The sequence below is a fragment of the Polypterus senegalus genome, chromosome 4, assembly GCF_016835505.1.
Source record: "Polypterus senegalus isolate Bchr_013 chromosome 4, ASM1683550v1, whole genome shotgun sequence".
Classification (NCBI taxonomy): domain Eukaryota; kingdom Metazoa; phylum Chordata; class Cladistia; order Polypteriformes; family Polypteridae; genus Polypterus; species Polypterus senegalus.
Genome location: NC_053157.1, coordinates 99,986,170 through 100,013,437, shown reverse-complemented (window position 1 = coordinate 100,013,437; position 27,268 = coordinate 99,986,170). Strand labels below are relative to the sequence as shown.

General features: G+C 37.3%; 1 protein-coding gene across 1 annotated transcript in view; it reads left to right on the top strand.

Moving 5' to 3' along the window:
- Positions 1 to 26,484, top strand: part of dctn6 (dynactin subunit 6) — a 167,677-nt gene extending 141,193 nt beyond the window's left edge. The window contains exon 7 of the mRNA XM_039751097.1: positions 26,166 to 26,484. Within this exon, the coding sequence (XP_039607031.1) occupies positions 26,166 to 26,264 (99 nt within the window). The 3' untranslated portion in view covers positions 26,265 to 26,484. The remainder of the gene's footprint in view (positions 1 to 26,165) is intronic.
- Positions 26,485 to 27,268: the final 784 nt, after the last annotated feature.

Here is a 27,268-nt window from a genome sequence, read left to right as displayed (position 1 = left end):
TAAATCTAATGTGTGGTTATGATTATGAGTTGGACCTTTGACAATCTGAAAAAATTCTACTGAATTTAACAAGTAAAACATTTGCTAAAAGTGTCAGTTTCCACATCAATGTGTACATTAAAATCCCCCATCAACACTACATGGTCATACTGTAGTTTATAGCCAAATCAGATAAAAGGTTGCTAAATTCAGTCATGAACAATGAATATGGCCCTGGTGCTCCGTAGACTAGCACTATAATTGTGTTGGAATCTATTTTAATATTTAAAATGAATGCCTCAAAGGATGTAAAGTCACCTACATTTTTAGAAGTGATTTGCATTTTGTTACAATGAATTATTTCAAGGCCTCCTCCTCGACCGGAATCTCTAGACTTTTGAAGGAACAAGCATCCATGTGCTGATGCCTCAGCTAGGGAAACAGTATCAGATTTACTAAGCCAGGTTTCAGTGAGAAGACACAGATCAGGTTTTGTACTTAATATAATATCATTTACCAAAACAGCTTTACTTCCAAGAAAGCGAAATGTTCAATAAACAGCATTTAAATTACTTCTTTCTGAAGTGGTGATTTATTTTTTGTTTTAATTTGAAGTAAATTTCTATTACAGGTTCCCCTGGTGGAGGGTCTGGTTTTATCTCTTGGTCTAATTATACACCTTATTTTTTGGTTATCAAGTAATTTAAGGTTCGCATCAAGACAATGTATAAGATGTACAACAACTGGGATTATGGGTAACAGCTTCAGGACAGTAACAGGTGGGATAAACAACAGCCTGTGATTTAAGATCACGACTGCAGCCTGGATGGTGCTTTAATTAGTCAGCCAGAAAGTTTTGCTGCCATATTTTAGGATAATACATAAAATCCCCTCCTGTTAGGATGAAGACCATCTCTTTTGAAAAATCCAGGCCTTTCCCAAAAATCACCCCAATCATTCACAAAGGCTATGCTTTTATTTGCACACCAGGTTTCTATCCAGCAATGAAGGGAATGCAATCTGCATTAAATCACATCCCCTCTATATAATCTTGGTAATGGGCCAGGTACAACTAAATTTTGGCTTCTTAGACCCACGTCTTACTGTTACCTACTCGCCCTATGGCTGAATTGGTGAATTGGAAATGACTAGTCAAAACAAACTGTGATATTGTTTGACAGTTATTGCTTAAGAGCAGTCTTGTCATAAGTCCATGTGATATTGGCATGATTTTTGTTTGCAGACTGAATATCTGTACAGTGCAATGTATATGCCTAAGATACAGTTTGCATATCTTAACTGAAAAGAATCCCTTTGCTTGACTTCACAGGGACACCCCTTATTGTTTTTATGTGGCGCGATGCACTTGTTAGGCAGCTATGAAGAGTGATGTGGTGGTATGAAGTGCGGCACGTTCAGGAGTTCACGGGTTCCCTCTCCATCCTCTTATTGCTTCTAGGTGCTCTGGACTTGACAGTAACCTTTCCTCTTATTGCTACAAAGCTATAGTGATTTTCCTGGGGGGTCACCACATCCTCCATTTTTGCTTAAATGCAGTGTTATAAGGCAATGCACCATGGAGACAGCCATGATCATTGATGCAGCATGATCTGGTTGTTTATGAGGGAATCCCCCCACAACCTCACCCCCTTATTGTTTTGGCGTGTTCATGACTTCGTGGAGGCCTGTCCCTCATATTGCTTTGAAGCAATTGCAACTTCAAATGGATTCATTGCTTTATTGTGGTGTGTGACACACCAGGGAGGTGGCTATGAAGAGAGATGTGGTTCAAAGTGCAGTATGATTTGGAGCTCACTGGGGACTCTACTCCCACTTTATTGCTCATTGATTTGAAGCATCCGTGACTTCATGGGGACCCAATTGGTTCTGAACCAATTTGGTACCAGTACTGAGGTCCAAAAGTTGGTATTGATACCAAAGTCAAAATTTTAGTATCTATTGTGATAGGAAACCAGGCTGCCAACAAACCGCAAACCCCAACACGAACACCCGAGTTCAGGGTTCAAATAAAGGTTGTTTTTAATTCCCCACAATACCTTCACTGTAACACAAGCACAGATTTTCTCTCTCCACAATTCACCTCTCACCACCGCACTACCCTCATCCAGTTGATTGTTGCTGTCCATCATCCCAGTTCTGACTCACCTGGAAATGGGAGTGCGGTCCCTTTTATTAAGGACCTGGGAATACTCCCAGGGCCACTGCCCAATGGAAATACTTCCGAATCATATGGAAGTCCCATTTTTGTAGGAAGCACAGCTCCCTGCAGCACCCACTTACTGCACCTACAGACCCCAGCAGGGCTGTGCTGCCAGATTACAACTCCCTTTATTCCCTGCTGGTTCCTGAATGGGCAAGGTTGTGTTATTTGGGGAATCGGTGATTAGTGGGATTGAAACAGAGGTTTGCTCCAGAGACTGAGAATCTCACACAGTGTGTTGCCTTTCGGGTGCACAGACTTCCCTGGAAGAGAGAATAGGCTCTTCGCCAGAGTGGGAATGGATCCTGTTGTCATTGTTCATGTTGAATCAAATGACATACATACAGTTGTGGCCGAAATTATCGGCACCCCTGGAATTTTCCCAGGAAATGCACCATTTCTCCCAGAAAATTGTTGCAATTACAAATGTTTTGGTATACACATGTTTATTTCCTTTATGTGCAGTGGAACAACACAAAAAAACAGAGAAAAAAGCCAAATCTGACATCATGTCACACAGAACTCCAAAAATGGGCCAGTCAAAATAGTTTTTTTGTGTTGTTCCAATGCATATAAAGGAAATAAAAGTGTGTACCAAAGCATTTGTAATTGCAACAATTTTCTGGGAGAAATGGTGCATTTTCTGGGAAAATTCCAGGGGTGCACATAATTTCGTCCATGACTGTATGCCACAATTTTTTCTTTTATATGTTATATAAAACTATGTTGTTATTATTATTTGACCCCCCCTACAAAAATGGGGATGGATGGATATTTTTTGCCCCCCCACCCAGACAAGCCAAATGCCCACCCACACATGATGTTCTGGTCACACCTCTGTTATCGTGTTGCCATAAAAAAATTTGTTCACCTCAAGGACAAATATAGTAAGCCTCACATGCAGAATTTAATTTTGTGACTTTGTGAGTCCAATTGAATCAGTGAACATTATTGATAAAAACAAAGGCATTCTTTGTATTATATCACGCTGTACTACTTTATACAAATGCAGGAAGTTGAATACCAGGCAACAGTAGACCTGTCACCTCCATTGAGTGTTGCAAATTATTGATAGGGTGTCTTACCTTTCCTCACCATAATCAGTTTTATCACATGATGCTGATAAAACATTTGATGGACTGGTTTGATCTTATCTTTAGAGCAGGGGTTCTTAACCTTTTGATGACTCCAGACCCCCAATGGATTGTCCAATATGGTCCCATACCCCCTTTATTTGACTGTCGAAATAATCATCACCATTCTTTGTATTAGTTGCCAGTATGATTTCCAAATATGTCAACAGCTTGAATTTATTGTACTTTAGATATGGATAGCTAGGAAGAGAACATGAAATAAAATCATAAGCATTGATAACTTTATCATTTATTTACAAAAAGCAAAATTACAAAATGACAAATATGCAAACAGCTACAACTATTTTACAATATAATTTTGATTCACCTGTTTCAGATTATAAACCAATAATTTTACTTCTTACAGTTGAGTAGTACACAAAAGAAGAAAACAAACTTAAATGTGCAAGTTTTTTCAATATCTCGACCACATAGCACAGACTTTCACTAATCTAGTGAGATATTTGCTGTTGTTTATGTGCAATGAAAGCATGGAATCTGGGTACAGTTATGGACAAAGCTATTTGCATGTCATCTGACACATCAAGTCAATTTCTCCACTTTGATTTCAGATTTAATAATGTAGAGAATCCTGTTTCACAGAGAAACATAGTTGTGAAGGGAACTAAAACATTCATTGGCCTCATTGCCCAGCTTGGGTAAGCTGGGATTTGCTCACACCAAAACTGCTTGACATCAGTCCCAGCCTTTTCGAAATTAGCTTTCATTCTTGGGTCTTCTTGGAAGTCAAGGAAATTATCCTTTGCTGAATCATTATCATTCAATCTCGATATATATCAAACAAGAAAGGGATTTGTATCCAAGCGGGTTCCATGCTAAGATCATTAATATCTGGAAAGTAACCCTCAAATTTTGTACTTAGAACTTCCAAATGATTTTTGACTTCTTGAAGTATTTCTACAGCTAGTGTTTTACCATCTCCAATAAGGATATTGTGAAGGACTGGAAAATTTGCCAGGTTTACGCTTTCAACATGGCAACGCCAGATAGGCAATTTCCTTGCAAATGCAACAACTTTTCCCCTGGCTTGAACAATGTCCACATCCTTTCCCTACATTTATATGTTCAAATCATTGAGGAGACTGAAAATATCAGCCAAATATTCCAGGCGAACAATAAAATGTTCATCTTCAAAATGATAAGCTAGGGAGGATTGTTGATGCTTGAGGAATTCAAGAATTTCATTTCGAAGTTCTACTACACACGCGAAAACATGGCCACAACTCGGCCAATGTACCTCTGTGTAATGTATAAATTAATACATTAAATAAAATAAATACCAGTACCCAGAGATCGAGTCCCATACCCTCAGCATTTGGTTCCCATACCCCTAAGAAACCGCTGCTATTGAGTCTTCTGTATCGAGTGAAATTTGATTTATGAATTATTGGAATAGTCAAAATATTATATTCTATATCTTGTGCAGTAATAATCATGACTTACCATATTCTGTTCCCTCCCCCATTCCTGATTTAATACAGGCATTAGATAGGTCTATCCATTATCACCTATTTTATTTACATTTGCACTGCGTTTTTTGCCCATTGCTGCGTACAGTTCAGATCATTTTTTCCTAACCATTTTTAATAAATCTTATCATATTTCATTGTATAGTAATATATTTTTTTTTTTATATATATATAAATGGCTAAAGTACAATTAGGTGTGCCTGGTGTCTTGAATCATTTTGCCTTTTTTTGTTAAATTGTCCCATTTTTTATTTATTAGGTTTATTTAAAATTTTATATTAGGCTTTCATTTTATTAGATTTATTAGGCCAAAATGCCGCTTTATGCTTTTGAATCATTGTCCATTCTGCTGCTTTCCAGTTGCTGTTTCAGCTTCCAAAAGTTTCATATATCTAAGGGTTGGTTGGTTGGTTTTCCCATTGGCTACTACAAACTCTTATCATATATTCAGTGAGGTTAAAGTAGTCTATGCATATGTAGACTAGGTTAAATATGTCCTTTAAATCTTGTCTAGTTAATTTTAATTTCGGCTGTTCAATTATCTATCTTTTCCTACTCTTATGATACTGGCTTAAGGCCAGGTCTTTGTCAAAATTAAACACTCTCTCCAGGAATAAGGGAGAGTTTTCTGTTTCAGATGTTAAATTTTACCAGTAGACTTTTGTGAACTAATTTAAAATCTTGGTTTCCCTCCTTTTCCTGATCATGGCTGGAATTAGCGCAGTCCTTGGTGTTTCCTGTCAAAACTTTTTGATAATCATGATTTTTGATTTTTTTGTTCTTTTCCCTATAGTGTGGAGATTAGCACTTTTGGTGATGTTGATGATATCTAGGGCATCAGAATGTTCCAGGACCTGTATGTAAGATGTGGTGTCCTATTTTTTGTTTTTCATTACAGCTTTGGCATTATCTGAACTCATATGATCATCAGGTTATAGTGAATAGCCCAGTTATGCCAGAAACCTGATTTCTCAATAATCTCAATTTACATGCACAAGTAATCTTCTGAAGTTCACCTTTTGGCAACATGCTCAGATTTAATTATTCTGTGCAAAAAAGACTTAAACGTTATCATCGGCCACTGTGAATCAGAAAATAAGCATGAAGCCTGTAGTAATTGTCATGTGTTTTAGGTTTCTATTACTGGATAGCACTCAGCAAACTTGTTCCGACTTGTCCGTCTAATTGAGCCCTGCAAAAGAGACAGTACGTGTGCTTCTTGCCTTTCATTCAGTGCTGCTGAAGTAGTAACAATGCAGGTATTTTTATCTCAACAAAGTATGTATTGAGTTAGGTTACTTATTGCTTTAAAGTAGTTGGACTACATAATGCATGTTACTTTTACACATCACCCTTTTAGCCTCAAGATTGGGGTGCTGAGTTAACACTGTATGTTCAGCTCATCAACACAAATTTAGCTATTTCTAAAATACTAAGGTAGATTATTTCAGCCAGGAGAAGGAAAAAAGCAACCGCCTGAACATTTCCCTCTGCAAATGTATTTTGTGGATGCTTCTGCCTGTGGCTGCTTTAAAGCATGTGTGAAGCAAATACACGCCCAGGCTGACAGAGTGCAAACAACATGCGCAGACTACAAAATCCTAACAATAAATTATTTACAGGTTTACATAGCAATTTATTTGGATTATTCACTGAGAAATCTACATTTGATGATCAGGGTTCTCAGAGGCCAATAACCAGATTTCTCTATTCAGAATAAGGGTTTAGAAAACAAATTTCTGTGAATAATCAGGTTATTGAAGCACATGTAAACACATCAATTGTCACACCTCATTTTATAACATTGTTTAAACCTCTCTCCAGTGTCATTTAAAGGATATGTTTTTGGTATTTTTTCAAATTGAACTTTTTTCTTCACAATTATGGTATACAGTATATGAATTTGCTATTTGAAATTGTGTTCTAAAGTAAAGTGTTTTTTGTACATTTTAAAAATATCTTGTCAATTTGTACAGTTTACAATGAGGCTATTGGGTACTTTGGTGCAAAGGTGAAAGAAACAGCTTTAAATACTTACCAAATAAATCCTCTTGGAAGCGGCATTTTGATTTAAGAAAACTTGCCTTTCATGTTTATGAGGCATCCTTGCAATAATGAAAGAAAACAATAAATAATGATTTTATCACAGATGCATAATACTATTTTCTCAAAGTAATGATACAAAGCTCATTTCTCTGCTTTCTCTGCAATAAAAGCGCTATGTCTTGCCATCCATGATCCCGAAAAAAAAATGTCTTTTTTTTTAAATACCTGATGAATCACGCTTGCTAGCATTGTGGTAATAAAAGAAATTAACACAATGTTTTTGAGTGAGTAAATTCACTGACCCTGGTGCCAGTCAATACCTAAGTACATGGCATGAATATGCAAACACCATATAGAACATGGCACTGTGAGGCAGAATTGTCGGTCCACTCTGACTATGTTAACAAAAAAATCCGCACTGCATTTACTAAACTTCAGTTTGGTTAAACATAGGTGATTCGGCATTACTAAATTAGCCGTATTATTTGTGTATATGCATGATCTCCCTGTGAAAGACTGGCGACCTGTCCTTTGATTGTTCCTGCTAGTTTCTGATGCTTACTGGGATTGGCTTCTGCTACGCCTACTATCCATTATAATAATTATTGTGCCTCTAGTGGAAAAATACATAAACAGATTAATAGATTGCAGATACATAGGACAACAGTAATGATGGTAATGTAGGTAATATTGTTATTAGAACATTATTATTATTATTACCCAGGAGTTGTTCCTGTCTTGTGCCCTGTGTTTGGTGCATTGTGAACTTTCCCTAGATAAGCGGGTCAGGAGGTTGAATAGATAACTTGATTATTATTATTATTATTATTTTTCCCTGTAGTGGTATAGCATATATACAAAAAGATACATGGATATAAGATACTGAGGACAGCAATGATACTAATTATTATTAGAAAGCACAGTGGCAATGCAACTGTCTCACAATGAAGGAGAATGAGGTTCACCTCATGGATGTTCCCTGTATGGAGTTTGCATGTTCACCTCCTGTGCTTTGGTTTCCTTCCACAATTCCTAGTTCAAACTCATGCAGAGTAGATGGATTGGCTTTGCTAAAGTGCCTCATATTTTGTGTCTGTGTGTTCCTGCCTTGTATCCAATCTGATGATTGGGATAGGCTCCAGGTATACCCCAGTCATGCCCTAGATAAGCAGAGTGGATGCTTATGACATCTGTTTGGTTCCTGTCATTTGATAACATATCAAGTTCAGTGCTTAAAGTGCAAAGAAGTAAATTGTAGCTGCTCTCTACTTTTGTATACTGCTTGGTCCTTCTCATGATGCATTTTAAATTTTATGCAATTTCTTAATCAAGTTTCCCCCTTGGAGTTTTGAGTTTTGTTCAAAGAACAGGGCTTTAGATGGGAGTGTGGGGGTTGATGGTGTAGGACTAGTTGCATCTAGCAGCTAAAGCATGATGTTCTGGTATGCAACAATTAACACTAGAATTATCAGAGCCAATGAAAAAACTTGTAAATCCGGGCCACCTTAAATCCCTTCGCACCTGTCCGTCAGCGTCTCTTGTCTTCTAAATGTCTCGATAAGCCCAAGCAGCCTGCTATACCACCCCACACCAACCCTCAAACCCCCCACCCACCACCTCCGCCTCAGAACGGGCAAAATGTTCTCCCAGTTCCTACATTGATTGATTATCTGGGAGTGAGCTACTCAGAATTGTAAGGGGAAATAATTTGATGTGTGTTTTGTGTCTCCAACAATCTATGTAAACACATTGTTAAAACAGAAACTTTTTCAATTTTTTGTAATAAATAACAAAATGTAGGCTAAACATGAAGTGTATGTGTGAAAGCTGATGGCCAATATCAAATAAACACTTTCATAAAAGGTGCAAGTACAGTATGGCAGCTTTCGTGGTGCTGTGGTTAGAACTGCCGACTTATAATCCAGAGGTCGTGAGTTTGAAACCAGCTCCTCCGCAAATTTACCGTTTTGTTAATATTATACAATAAAAACATACATTTGATTTGTGTCTGTAACAGCCACTGTAAATTTATAGCACTTGTAAAAGGTGGGTTTTTTTTTCACTTTTAATCTCTCAGTCATGATCACGATACAACAACCACCCCCTGCCCCAGATCTGACACAGTTACTTTGTATCTGAAACTGGGAATAACTGTAGAAGTGAGTGGTGTTTTGAGACAATGGAACTGGAAATTCTCTGATCTGGAGGGATAAAAGCTACCTTCTTTGTATCTCACCATCACTTTAATTTTTTTATTCAGTTTTATTGAGTATTCCTGCTCACGCTGAATTAGTATGCCCCTTATGGTCCTTGATGTCAAAACCGCACTGACAAAAAACAGAGACATAGGTATATATGATATTTGGAATAACTCATTTTATGACCTGTATAGTATATTTCGGAAACATTGTGGCACTGATGCAACTTTATTCATTTTATTCACATTCATTCGCACACGTTCTTGTGCTTGTAATCAGTGACCTTGTTTTTTTTTAATCTTGCCAGTATCTTGCCAAAAGTGTGCATGGGGTGTTTATTTTGTACTTTTTGGACATGCAGAGGAAAGAATAGTACAGAGAGGTCAGTTCCGGGCCATATGCAATCATCAGATTCAAATGTTAACAGTTCCCACATACCAAAGGACCGTCCTTTCTACATTTATGACATGTGTACCTGTTGCAATATACATACTTCTCTCTGTGCTGTGGTTACTATTACACTGAAGGGGCTGGGGAAGTAGTGGTCTTGTAACAGAAGCTTGTCTATGTTGCATCCTCTTTTGCTTTATCCATCGCCTTTTCTTGTAAGAAGCGACGACAGAGTTCCTCTGCAAGGTGAGCAAAGAACACTCTACTTTTCTCAGTGTCCCCGTACATGCCTTGTGCAGTACATGTGCGATGATCACCGCCAAGTCAAGTGTTTAATAGCACAAACAACGGCCACCTGCGTGTTCCTGCTTGCACTGAATAAGCTCACGCCTTCTGGTGCACAATGTCAACACAGCACCAGGAAAAAAGAAAGAGAGAAATATATGTGACATTTTGAAGAAATCATTTTATGATCTGAATAGTACCAATCACAAAACATCATCACACTAATGCAATATTATTTGAAAACGAACAGCATCAGATCGGGTGTGAATTTGTGCTGGCACCGTTAGTTAGAGTCAGATCAGAAGGCAGGGGGTGGCGAGGTAGAGCGTGAACATGACTGAGAGATTAAAATTGAAAAAAGCTAACTTTTAGAAATGCCATACATTTACAGCTGATCTGACGCTGTTTGTTTTCAAATAATATTGCATTAGTGCGATGATGTTTTCTGATTGGTACTATTCGTCATAAAATTATTTCTTCAGAATGTCACATATATTGTCTCTTTCTTTCAGGTGTGTAATAGTAGGAAAAAGTGAAGCAAAATGACACATTTTATTGGCTAACTGAAAAGATTACTATATGCAAGCTTTCGAGGCAGCTCAGGCCCCTTCTTCAGGCAAGATGAAATAGAAACCACAGAATAGAGAGAAGTGTGTACATTGCAACAGGTACACATGTCTTAAATGTAGAAAGGACGCTCCTTTGGTGTGTGTGAACTGTTAACATTTGAATCTGATGATTGCATAAAGTGCTGAACTGACCTCTCTGTACTATTCTTTCTTCTGCATGTCCTGGAGTACAAAAGAAACACCACCATACAGAAACATGTGGAGACTAGCAAGATTGGGGGGAAAACAAAAAAACATGCAGTCACTGATTACAACTGCAAGATGTTATGCGAATGAATATAATAATATGAATAATGTTGCGTCAGTGCCACAATGTTTTCCAAAATGTACTATTCAGGTCATAAAATGAATAATTCCAAATATCATATATACCTATGTCTCTGTGTTTTGTTTTGTTTTTTTTTTTTTTTTGGTCAGTGTGGCTTTGACATCATGGACCATAAGGTGCATACTAAGTCAGCATGAGCAGGAATAGTCAATAAAACTGAATAAAAAAAACTCAAGTGACGGTGAGATACGAAGAAAGCAGATTCACCAGCGTTTGTGTGCCAGCTTTTATCCATCCAGATCAGAGAATGTCAAGTTCCATTGTCTGAAAACACCACTCACATCTACAGTTATTCCAAGTTTCAAATAAAAACTAACAGCGCCGGATCCCTGGGGTGGCGGTAGTATGTATCGTGATCGTGACTGAGAGATTAAAAGTGAAAAAAAAGCTACATTTTACATGTCCTATAAATGTACACCGGCTGTTACAGACACAAGTCAAATGTATGTGTTTACTGTATTATATTAACAATAAGAGCAGCTAACTACTAAAAACGGTAAATATAGGAGGCAGTCAGGATCAAACCAGGGACTCTTGATTACAAGTCAGCAATTCTTAACGCTTCGCCACGAAAGCTGTTGTTTCATCCTTGATCCTTTTGTGAAAGTGTTTATTTGATCTTTGGACTTCAGGCCTCACATATCATATAGTTTATGCCTACATTTTTTCACTTATTACTAAATTATGAAAAACGTTTCTGTTAACAATGTGTTTACACAGATTATTGTAGAAACAGAACACACATGAAATGCATGTGTTCCAAATAATGATCTATTACTTCCACTCTAAAACTCCAGCACTTCACTCCAAGATAATCAAGGTATGAGCTGGGAGAAATTTGTGCACGTTCTGCGGCGGTGGGGGGATGGAATAGTAAGCTGCTTGTCTTGACTGGAACATTTACAGGACAAAAGATGCTGACAGAGAGGTGCGAAGGGATTTAAGATGAGACGGATTTATGAGTCTTTTCATAGGCTTTGGTAATTCTAGTGTTAACAGCAGGTACTCCACCTCTGAAATAGAAAAGTGCAATTTCAATGCACTGATACGTATCATCCCATTTTAAGTCCTGGTTATGTACTTGCTCAATATTCTCTTTCAGTGAAGCACACGCATACTTTAAAAATATAGAGACAGCAGGCAGTAACTTTATAAAGTAAAAAATTTACACCTAGTGAAAGAATGTTAGCAATCAAAATACTTTTTTCAGTTGTTATTGTCTGCTTGTCTGCAGAAGTGAAACAGAAATTTGCATCTGAGCATGAACATTCAAAGTAAATAACAGCATGTGGCAATGACTTTCCAGGTGAATCTATCCCCCTGGCCCTGCGGGGTACCTCATTGCCACAGAAGAATACAAACTAAGCAAAGTGTGACGACAGCGGGTCGTATTTTAAAATGGCTGAAACTCACAAAAGTGTTTTTCATTTGGGATAGCCTGCTTTGCAATATGTGTGTAATCTCAAGACCCAGATCAAAACTCATAACAGTTTTGGCTAAAAAAAATTGACATTTTTAAGTTTTAAAGCTTTTCTTTATAATGAAACCCCAGTATCCATGAACACCATTATAAAAAAGCAGAAGAGTAGGTTAGTTATTATAAAAAAATTATAAATATGCTTAACTTTTGAATACAGTTTCATGTGGGTGATTGAGTTTGAGTCATGAATTTGGAAAAATAACTTCAATTTGAAAAATAAACAAACTTGTCTAATATCCTTAAGCCTGTAGATAATAGAGGTTTTGGTTGAAAAGATATGGCAGGAGGCTATAGCCCTGCTCATGTGAAATTTAAATATAACCCCAATTCCAAAAAAGTTGGGATACTGTGTAAAATGTAAACAAAAATAGAATGCAATGAATTGCAAATCTCATAAGCTCAAATTTTATTCACAATAGAACATATCAAATGTTTAAACTGAGAAAATGTGCCATTTTAAGAAAAGAATAAGGTCATTTTGAATTTGATGGCAGCAACATGTTTTAAAAAAGTTGGGACAGAGCCATGTTTACCACTGTGTAGCATCCCCTCTGTTTTTAACAACAGTCTGTACACGTCTGGGAACTGAGGACATCAGTTGATGGACTTTAGGGAAAGGAATGTTGTCCCATTTTTGTCTGGTATAGTATTCTAGCTGCTCATCAGTCCAGGGTCATTTTTGTCATATTTTCCATTTGATAATGCGCCAAATATTTCAATTGGTGAAAGGTCTGGACTGCAGGCAGACCAGTTCAACATCTGGACTCTTTCACTATAATGCCATGCTGTTGTATTAGCTACATTATGCAGTTTAGCATTGACTTGCTGAAATATGCAAGGCTTTTCCTGAAAAAGATGTTGCCTGGATGGGAGCATATGGTGCTGTAAAACCTGTATATACCTTTCAGGATTGATGGTGCCTTTCCAGATGCCTATTCCATAGGCACTAATGCACTCCCATACTATGAGAGATGCAGGCTTTGAACTGAGTGGTGATAATAACAAGCTGCATGGTCCCTATCCTATTTAGAACAGATGACATCCATGTTTTCCAAAAAGAATTTCAAGTTTCAATTTGTCTGACCACATAACCGTTTACCACTTTGCCTCAGTCCATTTTAAATGGACTTTGGCCCAGAGAAGATGGAACAATTTCTGGATCATGTTCACAAATGGTTTCTCCTTTGCATGCCAGAGCTTTAACCTGCATTTATGGATGGCACAGCAAACTGTTTCTGGAAGTGTTCCTGCGCCCATGCAGTGATTTCCATGACAGAATCATGCCTGTTTTTAATGTAGTGCCACCTGAGGGCCCAATGATCACAGGCATCCGGTGTTGATTTTTGGCCCAGTCTTGTGCACACAGAGATTTCTCTAGGTTCTCTGAATCTTTTGATGATATTATTTATTGTAGATGATGAGATATTCAAAGTCTTCACAATTTTACATTGAGCAACATTATTTTGAAATTGTTCCACAATTTGTCAACACAGTTTTTTACAGATTGGTGAACCTCTTTCCATCTTTACTTGTGAGAGACTCTGCCTCTCTAAGATGCTCTGTTTATACCCAATCATGTCACTGACCTGTTACAATTAACCTAATCAGTTGCAAGATATTGTTCCAGCTGTTTCTTTTTAGTACCACTTACTTTTCCAGCATTTTTGTTGTCCCCATCCCAACTTTATGAGACATGTTGCTGCCATCAAATTCAAAACAAGCTAAAAGTTTTCCTAAAATAGTAAAATGTCTCACTTCCAACATTTGATATGTTTTCTATGTTCTGTTGTAAATTAAATATGGATTTATAAGGTTTGCTGTTCATTGCATTGTTTTTATTTACATTTTACACTGTGTCCCAACTTTATTGGAATTGGGGTTGTATTTGGGATGGAAATGTTTAATAATTTTGTATTCCAATATCAAAATGTGTTATTCAAAGGACATCCATCCATTTATTAACGTTTTCTTTGGCTTTCCTTTTACAAAAATAGACTTCAAGTTCGCTAGTATCACTCCCCTTTACGCCAGAAGAAGAGTAGTGACCTGTTTTTGAAAGGAAAACGTTTGTTTACACTCGTACCACCTTTTCTACTTACTTGCATGCTTGCCCACTAAGTGTGTATGGGCTTTTTTGTGATGGGCATTATAATACTTTTTTGGTAAGCCCGTGGGTTTTGTTTTTTATTTAGTAAGCTTCATTTCAGTGTTTTTCTATTATATCTAAATGAAACAAATAACTAAATAACTACATGTACCTAATATTCAGTTTAGTTCAGCTGGGTTCATTTTTGCATAATGTTCTTTACATGACTGCTCAGGGCACCTTCACAAATTTTCGACTACAATGAAATAATTGTAAATTTCTAAACCTTACAAAATTTACATACAATGAACATATGATAAAACAGAGCAATTTCAATTGGATCACATATGAATCAAATCATTACATTAGAAAGGTTAGTTATAAAAATTACATAACCAGTTGACAGTGGAGGATAGGAAAAGAAAGACTCCAGTTGCATTCCTGAATAAAATGACTAAATTACTTTAAAGCGGGGTCAGTTGAATTCTATTGTTTTTTTTAAACACAATACAGTAACAAATGAAAGTGTCGACTGGCAGGTTGTGTCACATGTCAGTTTATTTTCCATCATTGAATATTAAGTTTGCCACAATATCAAAATTTCAAAACTCCAGTATGATAACAAGAAAAGTATTAAAATTCTGTACTGTTTTCGTTACCCAATACAGTACTTTATATAACTCAATAAAAATGTATTCAAATAAATCGGAATTTTGTATCTAATAAAATTGTAACATTGTTGAAAACAAATGGAAATTTTATTAGTTAATTTCAGACACTTATAGTAGTGTAGTCTTTCGTAAGAATAAAGTTCTGTAAACAATAATCAATCAATCAATCAATCAACATTTATTTATATAGCACATATTCATACAAAAAAAAATTTAGCTCAAAGTGCTTTACAAAATGAATAGAAAAATAGAAGACACAAATAAAAAATAAACATAAGTCAACATTAATTAACATAGAATAAGAGTAAGGTCCGATGGCCAGGGTGGACAGAAAAAACAAAAAAAAAAAACTCCAAAGGCTAATAAGGGTTTAAATTGGGTCATCAGTTTTTTACATTGATGAAAACAAATATGCCCTGCAGTTGGCTGGCACCCTGCCCGGGTTTTGTTTCATGCCTTGCGCCCTGTGTTGCCTGAGATTGGCTCCAGCAGACCCCTGTGACCCTGTAGTTAGGATATAGCGGGTTGGATAATGGTTGGATGGATGAAAACAAATATTGTTACTGAGGTAGTACAATGTTACAATTGTCATTTAATATTATTTAAATAAATACTGCAGTCTTTTCTAATACATATATACGAGTATTAAAACACATTAAATAAACATTCAAGTAAAAAGAATATTTAATATAGTCTTTTGCAAACAGTTGTTCAGAAAAGCAACATAGAAACTGACCCCTAACCCACTTAAAGTTTTTGCATAAGTGCAAACAGTGCACATTGCATTTTTGTGTAAACAAACACTATGTGCTTTTGGTGGGCTGCAAATAACAACAACATTTATTTATATAGCACATTTTCATACAAAAAATGTAGCTCAAAGTGCTTTACATAATGAAGTATAGAAAAATAAAAGACACAGTAAGAAAAGAAAATAAGTCAACATTAATTAACATAGAATAAGAGTAAGGTCCGATGGCCAGGGAGGACAGAAAAAAAAAAAAACGGCTGGAGAAAAAAATAAAATCTGCAGGGATTCCAGACCATGAGACCGCCCAGTCCCCTCTGGACATTCTAGCTCACATAAATGAAACAGTCCTCTTTGTATTTAGGGCTCTCACGGAAGGACTTGATGATGAAGGTCATGTAGACTTCTGGCTTTTAGTCTATTAATGTTGGAGCATCATGATGCTTTGAGTAGGTGGTGGTAATGCAGGCCGCCACCACAAAGAAACCAGAAAAAGAAACAGAAAAGAGAGTAGAGGTTAGTACGGATTTTAGAGCCACCATGCATAGTTATTATAATGAAATGAACTCTAATGTACTAAGTACATACTCTGGAGCACAGCTGAAGCATAAACACTATTATGATTAGCCCCACTGTTTATGCAGTTGAGCATTGAAAAGTTACAGCACCATACATTGTATAGTAAAAGTGAAGAAATATATTTTTAAAATTGAACATAATAAAATAAAAGAAACTAATGCACTGCAGCAGCATACTGAATGAACAGGACAAAATAAGTGACTTGTAGGAAAAATATTTAGAGACCCCATCTTGATTTGTAAACATTTAACTGGCCTCAAATTTTTTTTTTAACCGGTGGAAATAAAATAAACATTGGGGACCTGCTTCAAATGCAACCGTTTACTGATGATGCTGTTTAAAGTTGCTGTAAATTAGAAATCAGATACCTCTCAAATTTTCTTTTATTGACTCGCTTGCATATCTTGCATATGGGTTTGCATATTGTTCCATCCCTATTTGCCAAAAAGCCAAAGCATTTCAATGTACCAGTCCAACTGCCTTCTTTGTCAGTTAAGCATGCTGGTGAAGTCTCCAATGCTGCTGAAATTGCCATTTTCTTTACACTTGTAAGTGGATGGAAACGTGGCTTCAATTCAAGTTGCAGCAAACTGGAAGTGCAATTGTAATGTAGGCTGTAAAATCAATACCATGAAAAATGAGTAATTTTTAAATGTTAAAATCGATATTTCCTACTTTCAGTGTGCCCACCACCTGCAGGAGGATCCATAAAGGTTCAGTGCTTCAATAGCTTGGGCGGCAATGTGACGATGTGGGTTTGGCTCCACACTCCCATCGCTGTTCAGGAGCCCTTCAACCCAACACCATCGATAATGTCACCAAGATGAGCTAGACAGTAGAGGCAACAGCATAGCAAGGGGATGGTACAAATGTGCAAAGTGCTTTTATTAAAAACAGTCAACAAATCAAAAATAAAGTGTTCAATTAAATAGTGCCGTGCAGTTCAAAATTCTTCAATAAATAATCCATAAGAAAAACGTGGAGGTTAAAATCTATAAATATAAAACAAAGACAATCCTTAAAACCAGAGGTTAAAACGTTGACCAGGAAGCAGTCTTTAAAATCAATAACAAGTCCGGTGTCTCCTTTTAACTGGTGACTCCCCTGCTTCTCCCTGTCCAGGCTTCGCAACAGGGGAGCCACTCTACCTGCAGCTGACCTTCTCTCCACTACTGATCTGGTGGTGTCCCGATCCCTGGCTTCGGTTCCGCACCCTCCAGACCGAGACTGGGCTTCCCTGACAACCAGGACGCTCACGCCAGAGAGTTTACCGCCCAAGCCTCCTGACTCCTGCAGCCTTCTCGGCCTTACACGGCCAGCCATCCCTCTTCCTGTCATTTCTGATCTTCAAAACATGCTCAGCGGGAGCGACCACTAACTAAAGCCCAGCTGCCTGTGAGCCTAACTCTCGCTCACTCGCCCACTCGCTCGCTCTCCTGCGCCGACTTGTGCGCACACTTCCTGCTTCCTGCAACCTCTGTCCTTTCTTTTTCTTTCCATTTTGTTCTCTCTCATCTCTGCCAACCAACTTGTGCTTCTTTTATATTGCGAGGGGCCATAGCAGCTGCAGCACATTAGCCACGGGCCCTCACCTGTACACTAGGTGAGAAACGCCCACACCGCAGATCGCCCCGTAGCTTGCTATGGCCACCACGCCTCCTCACTAAGCCGCAGCGAGTGCGGTGATTATTTAAAAAACGTCCTTTGCTAAGCGAGCTGTGGACCCATAACACCACAGGCAGTTGAGTGAAAGAGCCTTTGCAGACCAATCACCGGCTACTAAAACTGACTGTAAAGTCATGGAATGTGATCTCTCTGGTGGGAACTTGAGTTAGTACAATAGGTAGAGAGCTACTGTCTAAATATAGTCATGCTCACTGCTACACACAGCACGGACTCTGTAGCCAAACTACTGGAGAGGGTCTGGATTCTTTCCCACTGTAGAGTTGCCTACAGTGAGAGGCACCATGCAGTTGTGAGCTAACTTATAGTCCCTGTGTGTACGTTGGACTTTACCCCAGTGGACTAGAGGGTTGCCTTCCTGTGACTGTGAGTCAGGGAATAGCTCTGGCCATTGTCTGTACTTATGTGCTAACAATTGGGGCAGTGTATTGTGCCTTCTTGGAGACTTTATGGAGAGTGCTGAAAGGTGCTCCTATGGGGACTCTATTTTTCTATTGGGGGACTTAAACACTCAAATGAGTTCCTGTCTTTTGATTACATGCTAAGTGAAGTGCTTGAAGTAGAAAGAAGTAATTGCAGCTACTCTCTCTTTTTGTAGACTGCTTTATCCTGTACGGGGTTCCAGGGTTCCTTCCTAGACCAGGGTAATGGTCCCCATTTTTAAAAAGGAGAACCAGATGGTTTTTCCCAACTATCAAAGATCATTCTCCTCAGCCTCCCTGGGAAAGTTTATGCCAGTGTTCTGGAAAGTAGGATTTGACTGTTGGATGAGCCTCAAATTCAGGAGGAGCAAGGCATATAAATTATCCCGGGCATGGAACACTGGACCAGCTTTTTACCCTCCCTGGCATGGATTCTGGATGTTTCATGGGAGTATGCTTAACCAGTCTGTATGTGTTTTGTTGAATCAGAAAAGGCATATGACTGTGTCCCCCGGGGTGTCCAGTGGGGGGTTGCTTTGGGAGTATGGGTGACCAAGCCAGCAATTATGGGCTATTCATCCTCAGTACAACCTTAGCAAAAGCTTAGTTCACATGTCTGGAAGTAAGTCAGTCTAGTTCCCAGTGAATGTGGGACTTTGAGAGGACTGCCCTTTATCACTGATACTGTTCATAATGTTTCTGCATAGAATTTCTAGGTGCAGCAAAGGAGTGTAGGGGATACAGTTCAGTGGCCTCAGGAATACATGTTTGCTTTATGCAGATGGCATGGTGTTGTCCAGTTTGCTTCATTGTGTGGTGAACTTAGACATGCACTGGGGTGGTTTGCAGCCTAATGTAAAGTGCCCCGAATGATGATCAGCACCTCCAAGTCTGTGGTCATGGTTCTCTGCCGGAAAAGGGTGGGTTGATCTCTCCAGGTTGGGGATGACCTGCTGCCTGTGGAGGTGTTTTGGCCATATCCAACTGGAAGGAGACCTCAGGGCAGACTCAGAACACGCTGAATGGATTATATCTTTCAGCTCCCCTGGGGGTGCTTCGATGTCCCCCAAGAGGAGTTGGCACTGAAAAGGGATATCTGGGCATCTTTGCTTAAACTGTTGCTCCTACAATCCAGACCCAGATAAGCAGCAGAAAATGGCTGGATGGAAAGAAAATCAATACTTAATCGATATTTTGATACTTTTGACAACTCCATATGAAGTCATCAAGAAAAGTAAATCTGTGCCTATGTTGTAGCATTTTTTTGGATCACTATGTCTTTTATCACCTAGTATAGTTCATTTTTGCTGTATCTTTCTCAATTATTGTGAACACTTTGGGGTAAAAGATCTATCTATCTATCTAAAAAGTGTGCAGTTATACATACACATGTAAGTAACAGCCTGCTTTAGAAACTTTGGCTCAGTTTTTATACTTGGTAGTATCATGTAGTTTTCTGTCTAAATTGTATCAATAAAAATGTCCCTCAAGTGCTTTCACAGTGCCCTGGAAGAGTAACCTGGAGACCAAAACTGTATGTGGTACTCCAGGTCATGCCCCACCACTATGTTTTAATCCTTAAGCATAACCTCCTTTGAATTGTACTCTAAACATTATGTTATCTACACTTTCTGTTAGCCACCTTGAGAGCTTCTATGCACTGTCTGAATGTAAAAAATAATAAGTCCACTATGACTCACTCCTAGGGCCTTCTCATAAATACTTTCACGTTTAAGACCTCCCACATATGCAGTCAATTGTAGCTCCCCATTTAAATTTTCATCTGTTTATTATGTGTTCTGTAATGATGGTCTTCAGCCTAACCAAAAGATTTTAAACATCAATTGTGCAGTGTAATTATTCAAAAATATTTAATAATGGCAGTTTCTAAATTTAAAACAAAATTTGGATAATAACTAGTTTGTATTGCATGTAAATTCAGTATAATCTGGCATATATTGCACTGCATTGTGTGTTTTAATGCCATTGACATTTGTGACAGTTTACTGAGCTTATTTCGAAATTAAACCTCAAAAGCACACTACATTTAGATTTCTAAATAACTATTCCTTGACTTTTTCTCCTGTAGTTACTTAACAGAGCAATATGATCTTGGCTTCTCATTTTTTATGCTCTGTAGCTTCAGATCCTGCACTGTTACTACTAGACTCTTGAGTTTGTTTTTCCCTAAAAAAGTCTCTGTCACTATCTCTCCACTCTTCTCCAAAATTCAAGCCCTCTTCAACACTGTTAGACACCTGCTTTTAAATCCAATCCTGTAATGCTACAGAGACACCAAATTTTATTGCCCCTTAGCAGCCTTTAAAAGTGAAAGTTTTTAAAGCAGCTTCCAAATAGCCCACTTTAAGTGCACTGTGCCAATGTTCCATGGTAGTGTTACTCTGTTATTGCCTACCTGCTGGGGGAATTATTCTAGCCTCCTGATAATCATCTGCTAATGATTCTAAACCAGATATTGTGGTCAAAAATGTAACATGATTTGTGAGGTAGCAGTGGTAATCCCTATACCACCATGCCTCCCTGAGATAGCATTTAAAGAATTAAATATAATAACAGTAAAATTTTTGCAGACAACGTCAAATGGCATGCTTAAGTTCACTGAGACTTGCATTTACTCTCCTCTCTCAAAATGAAAGGATTTTTTTTAAATACCTTGATACTTGAAACTGCACAGCACTCTTACGTAATACTAATAAAGGGGTAGGCACAGTGCCACACACAGTTCACATATAAGTCCTTACAAAAAGACATTTTATTTAAAAGAATACACCAACATATTTCTGTTCTCCTGCATGCACATTTTTTTTAAATATATTCAAAAGTTTTCCACTTATTTTTAGTTTATTACTAGGATCGGTGTTACATACCATTTGAGGGGCTGTCATACCCAACATTGGCTGCTACAGCTGTGTGAAGACATGCTGACTTTGTAAAGCATCATGGAGTGCTGAGGAAAAAAAGCTTATTTAAGCCAGCTGCTTGGCAGATTTCCTGGAAAATATTCAGGTGAAAGTCACTGACGAACAACGTATTCGCTGTGAAAAACACTTTAGTGAATTTTGCTTATCTATGCTGCTAATGAATAATTATGTAAATTGTGTAAATTATATATAAGGTCCAAATTCACAATTTTAGATGCCCCTTAGCAGAATATTTTTTTTTTTGGTGCTGCTTTCGAGACATGGAAAGTTATTGTGTTGTACAATAGATTCATAGAATTTAAATATTTCCCCATTAAGGATGTGTTTGTTTTTTCTTTCCATTGCCTTTATGATGAGAAATAAGAAAATAACAAATGCTTACACAAGAAGATGAAGACCAAGTAGCTTGCTATTTCATATTCACTCAGTGTTCAAAGCATATAGTTAGGTCCATAAGCATTTGGACGGTGAAACAGTTTTCGTAATTTTGGCTGTGATTACTTTGCCCATCTCTCGGTGGACTCTGCAATAAGCACTCCCTTTTCTTCCCTCTCCTGTTGATGCCTACTGTCCTGCTCATATGTCTCTGCCACATTCTGGGCTATCTTCCACTCTGTACTACTCATTGGGAATTGTGCTGTGTTGAAGTGCTTAGCTTAAGAAGAAAGAACATCGCTTTTGAATAAGTATAAGGCTCTCCTGTGTTTCTTCTCTGCATCGCTGCTATCTGCAAAAAAAAAAATCGTTCCTTTAAAACTTAGTTACATCCTCTGAAAGAAATGCTTGCTGACACTTCTCTACCTTCAAGTCTTGCAGGTCATGCTGCTCCAAAACCATCATCCTTCTCTCCTAATGATTTGTTTCCTTCCTTATTTCCAAAGCAACTAACATCCAAACACAGTTCATGACTACATCCCCTACTTACCTTTGTATCATTATCTTTCTCCTTTCTCTCCTGCTAATGATTCTGACATTTCTCAGCTGCTGTTAAACCACAGACCCACCTGTGCACTGGACTTTATTTCTTCATTTTTTTCCTCAGTCCATGTCTTCTTCCCTGATCCCTTATGTCTCTTCGCTTATTAATGCCTCACTGACCTTGAGTATTCTCCCTACTGATTTCAGGAGGTCTCATAAGATTCCCTGTTCTAAAGAAACCCCCTCTCAATCCATCTGCCATCAAGAATTACCATATTGCCTCCCTTCTGACGTTCTTTTCCATTAATGTAAAACAGTGTTTCTCATCATTTTTGATGTTGCGATCCAGTTTTTTCCAATGTAAGTGTGTTCGTGACGCACCTTGATGAATTGAGAGTGATCATCTGAATGTTTACTCTGAAGGAACTCCCTTGGTGAATTGAGCTTTAACGGTAAAGCTCCCAATTGGTGAATCAAGAGGAAACAATTGGTGAATAAGGTGCAATCGTCAATGCAATGCAGTGTGGTTTCCCCAGCCACACTCTCCGTGTGATTGCAGCCCAAAACCTAAACGAGCACATAATCCACAAACATCTCTATAACAACAGTATGCTAGATCCCTGTCAATTTGCATTCTTTAAAGTTCATTCTATCGATACTGCACTGCTTAATACCTCTAATGCTCTTAAGTCAACTCAAAAACTATACTGAGCATCATAGAATATTGGTGCACGGTAATGGTGTGAAAAAAATGTTTTTTACAGATTGTTAAATAAGACTCATAATATTTATTTTTAAGATAATCAGCTTTTAAGTGAATAAACTGAGAAATATAAGATTGTATTTAAAACAAGAATTTGACAATACTCTTTTGGACAGATAGGTTTACAATGACTCATATAGGAATGACAGTGTCTTTCAAGAGGCAATGAATTATGGGAAGGTTTCAGTAAAATGGAAGAACACTGGGAGGTATGCAAATATTAAAGCAAATACTGAAAAGAGTGTGTTTGTTTTATCTTTGTAAATGTTTAAGCTCAGTGTGTGTTTGTGCATCGTAGAAGATGTAAAATAGGGGCTTGGAACTTTGTATTAAACATGTTTCCTATAGTTAGCTAAAACTAACTTAACTGAAAGTAACCATACTATATATACAAATTTATCAGTTGTCCAATGTCAGAAGATACAAAGCTTTTGCTAAGACCGACAGAGAGAGATGAGAAGGGAGATGTTTGGTATGAGAGAGGGCATAGAAGGTTTGCAAGGGGAGTCATTATGTAGATGCAACAAAACCTCATGGTCTCAGGGAACAAAAAAATATTGCCACCTTCAAAATGAAAATGTGCCCTAACAGAGACAAGTATTAAAAGGAATAAAGCTTCTCAGTGGCATGCACTTTTAAAGAGCACCTCATTTTAAATTAGTACCTGGCCACTGGTATGCTTACTCTCTCTTGACTGTAAAAACCTTTTTAAACATCTTTTGGATTTTTTTGTGTGTCTGGTGATCAATTTTTTTTTAAATCTATAATTTTAAATAATTTATTAGTTATATTGCTATCTTATTTTATTCAAAATCTCTGAATCAGATTTATTTTGATAATGTTATACCAATTTACATGTATTAAAAGACCATAAAATCCTTAAGTTTTCCGTTTTGGCCTAAAGTAACTCAGAAACCATACCTTAAGTCATAATACATTGTTTTGTCTATCAAAGACAGCTCTGTATCCAGCTGAAAATTGTGCAATAAATCTTTGCTTCTTGACATTTTATAACAGGCCTTTTGTGACCCACCTTGTAAAAAAGTTGTTTTTTTTTTTAATTTTGTGTAAAATATTAGGTGCTCCACCATAATCAGATACCTTTGTTTCTGCCTTATAAAACTCTAGAATATCTGTAAAGCTCATAATGCTTTTTAAAAATCTTTAGGCTGCTTAGCAATGATTCATACTGTCAACTACATAAATGGTTCTTAACTCTTTGTTTGAGGTTGGAGTTTTACTTTGCCATTATGTAAAGTTTGAACATGAAGGTAACATTTATATAATTATAAAGAAAATGAGGAAAACACAATTTAATTATGAGGAAATGAAGGTGCACTAAGAAAGTGCTGGCTTGGATAAAGCAACAAGTTTACTGCCACATTTGGTTATAACATAAACAGCCTAGTTGATTTTTTTTAAGTGAGAATGCAGTGGGAGAGGGAAACAGTGGAGAGGTAAATGCAGGTAGTCTGGGGTCGTTTATTGTTCCAAGTTGGCATAGGAGAAAGACAAATGTGGGAATTTTTTTTATAAACCTTTCCTGTGATTCTGTAAGCTTAGTCCCAGTTGGCACATGTGAATCATTACACCTACCACATGTTGTAACTGCAATAGTTTTTAGGATATTTGAATAGGCTTAATTTAAAGATATTTAACATCATATAACTTTAAACTTCAAAATTATTTGGTAGTTAACTATTTGAAGCTTTTTTTAAGTGAATTATAATTTTAACTGTAAATTACTAATGAAAAACTTTACGTTTTTTTTAGATTTTCATTAAAGAAATTAGGGGGCTTCGCCCCATGTTCGATACGCAGTAGCCTCTTTGCGTTTCATCCACTCACGTATGGGGATGCTGATGTATTACAGCGAGTATCCATCCATCCATCCATTATCCAATTCTAACACAGGCTCACGGGGGTCTGCTGGAGCCAATCCTAGCCAACACAGGGTGCAAGGCAGGAACAAATCCCGGACAGGGCACCAGCCCACCGCAGACACACACCCACACACCAAGCACGCACTAGGGACAATTTAGGATTGCCAGTGCACCTAACCTGCATGTCCTTTGTACTGTGGGAGGACACTGGAGCACCCGGAGGAAACCCATGCAGACACGGGGAGAAGATGCAAACTCCACGCAAGGAAGACCCAGGAAGAGAACCCAGGTCTCCTTACTGCGAGGCAGCAGCGCTACCACTGTGTCACCATGCCGCCGTTACAGCGAGTAATTAACCATATTTAAAAATAGTAAAACGTAATAATTTGAAAGTAAATTATGTTACGTTAGAGTTATTCGGTGCATAATACGATTTTGTTGTTTTGCTTTGAGATTAACATCCAGATATTTTTTAAACTTCATTAAAATAATTTTTTAATTAGATTTTCACCAATATCACGTTGAATTTTGATTCTGTGTTTGGACTTTCATTGTGACAATGCAATGTATAACTGCCCGTGATTGAATTGCATTTCTTTCTCTCTATTAAATAAAACAACTTTTTCGAATTCTAATGTTATCCGCGAAATATGTACAACATTACCTTTTTTGGCTACCTCCTTCTTTCTACATTTATTCGTACAGTGGAAGACCGGATGGGGTTAGTGGTTGTAGATCTTCTTCAGGATATTGTAAGTTGATGTTTTCATCTTCCACACGATCACCACCAACTGTTTCAGCATAGTCTATTGATACGCATTTAACAAATTTGCTGTGTAACTGATCTGCATTTCTGCCGTTAATTCGTTTGACTTCATTGTTTCTCGGTGCTAGGATTGCCCATGTACTCATTTTTTCTGTTGATAACCCTTTGTGATGAAATTCTTCAATAAGATTTGGACATAATATGTCTTCTTTAATTGGGAACTTAAAGTGGGGAAAACATTAAAATTTATAAGAGCTGAGAAATCAGAAAGTGTGTCTGTCAAAAGCATTCACAAGAATGAGAGGTGAGAGGACCATATCCGTGGTTGAAAATGGTTAAGAGGAGGACGCGATTTGAAAAAATTTAATGGCAAAAGTCTCATCTTGTGGGACTTCAAAAAATCTCTTCAAAAAAGTCTTGTCTCGTTGCAGGATTTTTTTTTTATGTAATAGAGAGATTATAGTATATTAAAATGTTTAGTAGTTTTTGTCTAACAGTATTTTTTGTGATTTTTCTTTTTTTTAGCCTCAGACTCTTCAGCTGGATTTTTTAATGAAGATTCTTCCAAACTATCATCATTTGAAAAAAACGTTGAAAGGAACTTCAACACCTGCAAAAAACTAAAATGTAAAGAAAATTTGATTACATTTAAAAGTATTTAACACATAATACTGTAATTCATATAGGAGTTCATATGATTATGCCCTTTTTCAGTTTTTTCAGATTATAGCTGCTACCTGAAACTTTAACTCTAACTTGTTATTATCATGTCTAATTGACCAGTTTAAAAGTAAAGAGGAAGTATGTAAGTAAAAATGTTGGAACTAAACCTATTTGAAATGTAGTATTCGCCACCTGGATTTTTTTTTAATAAAGTCATTCGGTGTGGTATTTGTCTCTTTGTCTCTCGTTACTGACTCCATGTATAAGAAATATTTGTGTAGCACTCACTGTGTATTTCACTTTATTATCTTCTTTATTGAACATTGCAGTTAGTCTCAGCTCTAGATTCTACTTCCATAAATACATAAAAGCTACTCCTTATTTTCTGTGATTTATTTTGCCAGCAAGCTAGATAGCCTGACTTTTCTTTCTTCAGCTGAGAGCAAGACACTTGTTTGTCTTTGAATAAACACTATTATAAGTGTTGTTTTGTACATTCTTGGAGTTTAGCAACTAAGCATTGTAAATAACTGTGAGAAATAAAATTTAATTTGATTTGATTTTGATACCCATACCACCCATACCACTGTAAACATTTTTTAGTTTATTTTTAGTTTGTTAATAAATTGCTCCTTGTTGCAGTTCAGTATTGATGCTGAACTGATGGTGCAGAAGTTTCCAAAGTGTATTGTGATAGAAACAAGCCTTAAAGAAGACTTTATTAATAAATGTTCAACCACTCCTATTGATCAGTTCATACCAGCTGCAATATAAACTAAGTCTGATTAACCAACTACAATCAAAACAAACAGGATTATTGCTTTTCAAAAAAAAAACATATTGAACTGTTAAATACGTTAGTTTTGTGATGGGTCAACATGCATCTGCAAAGGATAGAAGGCTAAAGACACAACGTTTCGGCTGAATAGTCTTCATCACCTATCTTTCCTTTTCATCATGGAAAT